This window comes from Thecamonas trahens (genome assembly GCF_000142905.1).
Source record: "Thecamonas trahens ATCC 50062 unplaced genomic scaffold supercont1.14, whole genome shotgun sequence".
Classification (NCBI taxonomy): domain Eukaryota; order Apusomonadida; family Apusomonadidae; genus Thecamonas; species Thecamonas trahens.
Genome location: NW_013657666.1, coordinates 439,243 through 446,999, shown reverse-complemented (window position 1 = coordinate 446,999; position 7,757 = coordinate 439,243). Strand labels below are relative to the sequence as shown.

Genomic DNA, 7,757 nt, shown 5'->3' with positions numbered 1-7,757 from the left:
CAGTCTACTTGTAAGTACCTCCTTCCCCTCCCTCCTCCTTCCTCCCTCCCCTCCCCCCTCCCCCCCCGCCCCCCGCCCCCGCGCCGCCTCACCACCCAACCGCCTCACCCTCCCACAGAATCTGTGCCCGAACTGGCATCAACGCGGGTCCTCTTTGCCGACTACAAGTACACCTTTGTCTGCGGCGAGTGCGTGGGGACCGAGGTCGGCCACGCCCGGTTCGAGCGCCTGCCGCGGGCGGTGATCGACATGGCCTTTGTTGCCCTCTTTAACATGCACATGGTCGCCGGCCATGCCGGGCAGCTGGATGCCGAGGCTGCAGAGCAGGGAGATGCGCTTAGCGAGGCCGAGTCGTTCACCTTTGCCGACATCGACGCCTTTGTCCGCTCGCACTGGTTCTTCCTCACTGCCGAGCCACTCATCGACGACACTCTCAGCTCCACCCTCTTCACCACCCTGCTCAAGCACCCGGAGCTGTTCCGCAAGCTCGAGCCGCAGCCCGACGTGCTTGAAGTTGCCGAGAGGGCTGCGCCGCCGGCGCGCAACGGCAAGCGCACCGAGGTCGTGTCGTCGGTCGATGCTCGCTTCCAGCTCACCCGCTTCCACCCGTACTGGGCCTCGTCGCTCGACGCCCTTGCCGCCCGCTACCCGCACCTTACTCACGTCGAGGAGCGGCCAGAGCTGGTGCAGCTCGCTGTCGAGTCTTTTGGCGAACCTCCTGCCGCCCGCCGTCCGTCGGCCTCAGGCCTCGTTGCCCCGCGCGCCCTGAGCTGGACCTCGGCCCGGGCTGGTCAGGTCCACTCGTACCTCGACTTTGTCTCTGGCCTTTCGCACTCAGCTGTTGCCGCCCGCCGCCGCTCGTCTAGGTCGTCGGCAGGCAGCCTTACCCGTGCTCTGCATCCGGCGGCCGGCGTCACCCCGCCGCGCTCGCCGGCGCCCAAGAAGCGCGGCCGCCCGCGCAAGTCGCAGTCGCGCAATGCAGGCGACAAGGCTCCGAAAAAGCGCAAGCCGCGCGGAACAGTGCCCGAGGGCGAGGTCCAGCACACCAAGTCCCATCCGCTCGGCTCCATCATCTTTGGCGTCAAGGCTATCATCAATGGCTTTGAATGTGTTGGCTGTGGCTACGTCTCGCGCTGGGCCTGCAACGTCAAGCGCCACATCAAGACTGCCACCTGCGGCATCGAGTTGGGCCTGATTGACTCTGCCACCCGCGAGGCCAACCGCAAAAAGTACTCGGGCAAGTCGGCAAGCTCACGTGCCAAATCCGCCAAGACCTCGGCCGGCCCGCCTCGCAAAAAAGCCAAGAACAACGCTGGCAAGCCGACGCCGCCGCCGCCGCCGCCGCCCACTGCTACCGTCGCTGCAACTGCCAGCGTCGACGCCGAGTCTGAGACTCTCTCGTCCTGCTCTTCGATCTCGTCCGACTCTGACCTGTCGTCGTCGTCGTCGCTCATCTCATCTTCATCACTCACCTCGAGCTTGACGTCATCGGTATCGCTGGCCAAGCCGCCACCCACAAGTGTTCCGACTGTAGCTGCAAGCTCTCCGCCGTCGGCGACGCCGGCCGCTCCGCCGGCACCACCGCCGACCTCGCGCTCCGGCCGCCGCCGCAAGGTTCCGGCCAAGCTCCGCGAGGTTGCCCTGTCCGACTTTGAGACCTCGCAGCTGTACCCACAGTCGCTTCTTGCAGCAGCGGTCAGCTCGGCTGCTGTCAACTCGCCGTCGTCGCCCTCGCCGTCCCCGGTCCAGCCGCGAGCTTCGCCGCTCTCGATTCGCCTGCCGTCGACAGCCAGCAGCGCCCACGCTGCCTCTCCTCTGCCCAAGATCAAGATCAGGATGTCTCGCGAGCAATAAGCAAGTGGTTATGATGCCTGGGCCCGCGCGCACGCTGGGTGCCGCGAGCGCAGTCGTAAAACAATGTCCATCAGCGCCGTTCTCGTTCAATCCGTCTTGGCGTGCGTTGTTGCCCGCGCGCGCACCGCCCCGAAGAGGCTCACGTTACAGACGAGCCACGCAGCCGCAAAGTGGGCGAACGACCACACCGCAAAGGCATGCGCCCAAAGGTATGGCAGGGCTGCCGGCGGTGCCACAAACGCGTCCGCCGCGTGCAGCATCACCATGCCTGCCGCCGACACCGCCATCGCGCCCGCACTCCACAAGCCAAAGCGCGCCCTGCCGCCGGTCAGCACAACCATGCCCATGCAAAATATCAGCACAACACCAAGGTACGTGACAGCTAGCCCGTCGCGGACAAGCAGGTGGAACATCGAGAAGACGGCGGCCACAGAGAGCCACATGATCTCCAGCGGCGCGGCCGGAGCAAGGAGCGAGAGCGGGAGCATTGGGAAGAGAATAGACTTCTCGTGGACGTGGTACGAGAAGAGGAAGAACGCAAGACCACCGGCGGCGAGGCTGAGAGTCAGTGCTGACCGTCCAGCGGGGGAGAGTGTGCCACCGGGCGCTACGCCGCCTCGTGCCAGGACCATCGCCGCCATCACCGACGACGGCAGCGTCGCCGCTAGCGTCACACCCATGGTCAGCGTCCGCTGCCCTGCCATGGACCACTTGGTCTTGATCCTGAGGATAGGATCGAAGACGCACCACGCTGAAGCAACCTTGTCCTCAAACAGACCGCGCTGCCAGGGAAACAGTCGTGAGAGCGCCGCCGCAAGCGGCGAGTCGGCATCCCACGGCATCGTGCCATCAGCAGTCGGCAGGAGCCATGGGAGCCAGACTACGGCAGTGGCCACCAGCACAACGCTTGCGTTGAGTGCAATAAAGCGAAACGTCCCGCCCCACGACCGTGCAGCCAACGCCATGCCTACCACCGCAAAGAAGACAGGCAGCGCAAAGTAGAGCGCCATGTGCTTAAAGTACACCGCACCGATAAAGGCTGCAGCCGCAACCGCCGGCGCGCCCGCGCACCACGAGTTGATCGCCGCCAGCACTAGGCCGAGCGCCACGCAGTTGTACTGAAAATGACCGTGGTCGATGAGGATGTGCCCGGGCTGGAGCCAGAGGGCCCAGAGGGCGGCAAGGAGCGCTGCCCGGCTGCGGACAACACCGAGCCGCAGCGCGATGGGCAGGGCAGCGAGGGCAGGGAGGGCAAAGAAGAGCACATCCGACACCAGCGCCGATCCCCGCATCAGAGCCTTAGACGAGGCCGAGGCGTAGCCACGCGAGACCGTTTCGGCCACCATGGACGGCTCGAGTGCGGCGGCGAGCCAGCCAAAGGCCTTGGCGTGGTACGCCTGCAGCGGCGGATAGTCCAGGCCCCAGTAGTCGAGATCATTGCGCGACGAGTTGCGGTACCACTCGGTCGGCCCCAGCACCTGCGTGAGCTCCATCCAGTGCCGCTGTGCCTCGTAGTCGCCCCATCGCGGCGGCGAGTCCCACCCCGAGTAGGGGCCGACACTCACCGCCGCCCGCACCACCACGCCGGCCGCCAGCACCGCCAGTACCGCCCCCGCCACGCTCCACGCCCCTGTCCCGGTCTCTGCCGTCGGCATGGCTGTCATGCGTGGCTCTCTGTCTGCGACTGCCGAGTCAAGTGGCACCAATGCCGTGCGGCCCGCCTTCAGCGAGGGCGGGGTGACCCACTGCCGGGGCGGGAGGGGGGGGGGGAGGGGGGGGGGGCGCACCCCACCACCACACAGATCAAATGGGTGCACCACGGGAAATGAGGATGTTGCTGTTGCTGTTGTTGTTCTTGTTGTCGTTACGTTACGTAGCATGCGTGGTGACCGATAGTGGCTGGTCCTCCCCTTGCTCGACTGCGTGTGTCCCCCCCCCCCCCCCCCCCAGTGACTGCTGTGGTGACCAGACGACGCGGCAGAGCGAGTGGGCGGGCGTCAGTGACAGCGACAATGCAGGGGCCGTGTATGCAGGCTCGCTACCGAGGGGAAGACCGCACCCCACTCCACCTCCACCCTTCTGCACCCTTGTGAGAGGCCAGGAGAGCGAGGGCCAGGAGCGGAAGAGAACAAGTCTGCGAGCGAGAGCAAGAGCAAAGAGCACGAGCAGGCGGCAGAGGTGACGAGGATGGAGGTGGTGCAGAGCCTCCTCGATTCCAACCCGTACTTCTCGGCGGGAGCCGGGCTGGCGGGCATCGGAGTGGCACTGACCATGCTGCGGCGAGGGCTTAATGTGGCGACACTTGTGGCCCAGCGGAAGCTCCTGGTGACGCTCGAGGTGACGTCCAAGGACAAGGCCTATCCCTGGGTCCTCGCCTGGCTCAACGCAGAGGGCCGGGCCACCCAGCACGTCTCGGTGGAGACCATCATCCGGCAGAAGACCAACGGCTCGACATCGACCGAGTATCTGTACCAGCCACGGCCCGGACGGCACTTTTTCTTCCATGAGGGCCGGCCGTTTATGGTGGAGCGAACGCGCGAGAAGCAGATGATCGACATGACGTCGGGCGCGCCGTGGGAGACGGTGACCATCACCACGCCGGGCATGTCGCAGCAAGACATGTCGGTCTTCAACGACTTTCTGCGCAACGCCCAGAGCCTGGCCTCCAAGCGCGACGACGACAAGACCATCATCTACACCGCATGGGGCACCGAGTGGCGGCCGTTTGGCCATCCGCGCCGCAAGCGCCCACTGGACTCGGTCATCCTAGACACCGACAAGGGCGAGTCGCTGGTGGGTGACGTCACCGAGTTCCTCCAGTCCTCGCAGTGGTACATCGAGCGCGGCATCCCTTACCGGCGCGGATATCTGCTTCACGGTCCGCCGGGCTGCGGCAAGTCGTCGTTTATCACCGCGCTCGCCGGCGAGCTCGACTACGGCATCTGCATCCTCAACCTCAACGACCGCGGCATGACCGACGACCGGCTCGCCTACGCGCTCTCCGAGGTCCCGCAACAGTGCATTGTGCTCCTTGAGGACATCGACGCGGCGTTCCCGGACCCGACTGCGTCGCGGAGGATGGAGACCGACTCGTACCTCACCTTCTCGGGCCTGCTCAACACCCTGGACGGCGTGGCGTCGTCGGAGGACCGCCTCCTGTTCATGACCACCAACCACCTGGACCGGCTGGATCCAGCGCTCATCCGCCCGGGTCGCGTCGACTACATCGAGTACATCGGCCACGCAACGACGCCGCAGGCCCGCAAGCTCTTCACCACCTTTTATCCCGAGGCCAGCACTGCCGTGGCCGACGCGTGGGCCGACGCCACCGGCGAGGGGCGGTATTCGGTTGCCACGCTGCAGGGCGTGCTGATGCGGTACAAGGACGAGCCGACGCGGCTGGTGAGCGAGCTGGAGTCCGCACTCCCGCCGCCGCAAGTGCTCGCGGTCCCGGCGCTGCCGTCGATGCAGAGCTTGACCGAGCCGGCGCCAGGCGAACTGTGAAAAGGCACATGCTACTGCCCTCCCTACCACTTGTTGAGCGCCATCCGCGAGTGGTCGCGCTCGGCGATAAAGTACATGGGCACAAACGAGATGGTCGACGAGTTGGCGGCAACCGAAGCAAGGAGGGCGCCGCGGCCAAAATTGGGCCGGAAGACCGGGCTAAGCGGTACGCCGTCGGCGTCTTCGTCGAGGCAGGCCTTGATGACGCCGCGCGGCGCAAGCTTAAAGACCGGCGAGGTGGTGGCGTGGAAGGTGAGCATGTATGGCGAGTCGCGGAAGGCGACGACCAGGCGCTCAGACGAGTCGTCCCAGGCCAGGCTCGAGATGGCACCGCCGAGCGTGACCGAGCCGGGTGGCGGGTGAGAAGGCTCAGCTGACGGCTCGTCGTCACCGCCGGGGCTCTCGGCGTCGGCTTTGCCGGCGGCGCGACTGGCGGCTGGCCGGTCAAAAGTGGCGGTGGTGTTGGGGGTGGCCGGCAGGTGATGGACCTGGCAAAACTGGGCGTCAATGACCGGCGGAGAGGCATCGAGGCGCATGGCGTACACCTCGCTGCAGCCCTCAAGCGAGAGGAGGAGAAAGTTAGAGTCTGCTGACCAGACGGCCGAGTTGACAGGCGCCTCGAGCGACCACCGCTCGCATGCCCACGTAGCTGTCTCCCAGATGCGGAAGACGCCCGAGTTGGTGGCGGCAAGCAAGTAGTGGCCCGATGGCGACCACGAGACAAGGGTGGTGCCCGCGCCGGAGCGGGCGAGGCGTGTCGGCAGCCCGAGCTCCATCGACCACACAATGAGGTCCGACGATGACGGGCAGGCCATGGCGAGGTGGGTGCCTGCCGGATGCCACGAAAGCGAGGTGACCGGGCCTTCGCCGCAAGTCAGGAACCGCATCCACGGGTGTGGGTGCGGGCACGGGCCGAGCCTGCACCGGCGCCACCCATCCGCGACGCGCGCATCGACTCGTTTCCGGCACGGGTGCTCGCACCGAGCATTGAGCTGCGGAACGAGGCTGCCATGCCAGTCGCCGACAAATCATGGCCGTCTGCGCCTGCCTGGCCGGCAACGCCCTCAGGACGGGGGATTGGCAGTGACCAGACGGCCACACCCGATGCAGTGCCGACCGCGAGGACGTGGCCCGCCTGTGGCTGCCAGGCCATGGAGAACACATCCTGCTGAAACTCGTGGCGAAGCGAGAACGGGATCCATTCTTGGCTCATCAGGTCGTAGACATGGACTGATCCGTCACGGAGCGCCACCCCAAGGCGGTGGAGGTACGGGTGCCAGGCGAGCTTGCGGACCGAGGTCATGGTCCCGACCCACCCGGCGCCGCCGAGATACGCCGGCAGCTTCTCCCGCGACACATCCGGCGACATGATGCGCAGACTACGGAGGAGAAACAAGAGAGCGGCGACGAGCCAGACGACCACGCCATGGACCGAGAGTAGCGGCGCGGCAGCATCAGTAGCCCACGCCCGCCACGCCGCCATCTTGTCAGCCAGAGGCGACGGGCGGTGCTTGAGGGTAGGCACCGTAAACGGCTCGGGCGTCTCGGGCAGCGGCGGGATGTGCAGCGCAGGGTAAACGACTCCCTCGGCCTTGTACAGTCGATGCAGCTGAGCATCAGACGATGAGGGGACATTGACTGTGGGTGGGTGAGGGTGAGGGGAGGGGGGGGGGGGGACGGAGGATGCGGATGGGGATGGGGATGGGGGATGGGGATGGAGAGCGTACTCATGGTGCAGTCCAGTTCGCATATTGTCTGTTGTGTGTGGGGTAGAGGGATCGGGATCTCTGTGGATATAGAGCCGAGAGGAGGAGCGGTGAGGGTGACGGCGGTGAGTGGCCAGAGGTGTAGGAGAGGACGGGGAGGGGTGGGGGGACAAAGGACGGGAGGGGAGGTGAAAGGGGGGGCGTACGTTCGAGGACAGGGCGGTGGTCGAACTCGCGCACCACCTCCATGAGTAAGGGTGTGTGTGTAGGGGTTGTGGAGTGTTAGGTGGAGTGTTGTGTTGCAAGGGAGTAGCGGGGTGAGGGTGGGGGTGGGAGTGGGAGTGGGAGTGGGAGGGCTTGGCGCGTTGGGCGGGTGGGCCGGGTGGGCAGAGAGGGGGGGGGATGGGGATTGTGTTTGGCGAGAGTGTGTGATGGAGAGTGTGATGAGGCGAGAGAAGTGGAGAGAAAGAGGAGATGGAGGATGTGTGGGGTTTCGGGAGTGGGGTGAGTGGGATGGGTGCGGAGAGGGGTATGTGTGTGAGCGGGGGAGGGAGAGACGGGAGAGGGAGGGGAGGGCGACCATGGTGACCATCCCAGAGGAAGGCGACACGGGAAGACGGAAGGAGGAGGGAGGAGGGAGGGGTGGGGGGTGGGGGGGGGGGGGGGGGGCGACACTCTTCTTGCACACGTATT

General features: G+C 66.0%; 4 protein-coding genes across 4 annotated transcripts in view; 2 read left to right on the top strand and 2 right to left on the bottom strand.

Annotated features, from left to right (window-relative positions):
- Nucleotides 1-1,854, top strand: part of AMSG_03829 (uncharacterized protein) — a gene marked incomplete at both ends in the record, with an annotated part of 3,671 nt that extends 1,817 nt beyond the window's left edge. The window contains one exon of the mRNA XM_013904279.1: nucleotides 119-1,854. Coding sequence (XP_013759733.1) covers nucleotides 119-1,854 — 1,736 coding nt within the window. The remainder of the gene's footprint in view (nucleotides 1-118) is intronic.
- A 72-nt stretch (nucleotides 1,855-1,926) lies between these two features.
- On the bottom strand, nucleotides 1,927-3,509 carry AMSG_03828 (dolichyl glycosyltransferase; the record flags this gene model as incomplete). Its single annotated transcript, XM_013904278.1, has 1 exon — nucleotides 1,927-3,509. One exon carries the CDS (start codon nucleotides 3,507-3,509, stop codon nucleotides 1,941-1,943), a length of 1,569 nt encoding a protein of 522 aa, XP_013759732.1. The 3' UTR covers nucleotides 1,927-1,940.
- Nucleotides 3,510-3,947: 438 nt separating this feature from the next.
- On the top strand, nucleotides 3,948-5,358 carry AMSG_03827 (chaperone BCS1; the record flags this gene model as incomplete). Its single annotated transcript, XM_013904277.1, has 1 exon — nucleotides 3,948-5,358. The coding sequence occupies exon 1, from the start codon at nucleotides 4,042-4,044 to the stop codon at nucleotides 5,356-5,358; it is 1,317 nt and encodes a 438-aa protein (XP_013759731.1). The 5' UTR covers nucleotides 3,948-4,041.
- A 23-nt stretch (nucleotides 5,359-5,381) lies between these two features.
- AMSG_03826 (aaas-prov protein) lies at nucleotides 5,382-7,313 on the bottom strand (the record flags this gene model as incomplete). The annotated part of the gene is made up of 4 exons (XM_013904276.1): nucleotides 5,382-6,276; nucleotides 6,447-6,996; nucleotides 7,086-7,145; nucleotides 7,271-7,313. The coding sequence occupies 4 exons, from the start codon at nucleotides 7,311-7,313 to the stop codon at nucleotides 5,382-5,384; spliced, it is 1,548 nt and encodes a 515-aa protein (XP_013759730.1).
- Nucleotides 7,314-7,757: the final 444 nt, after the last annotated feature.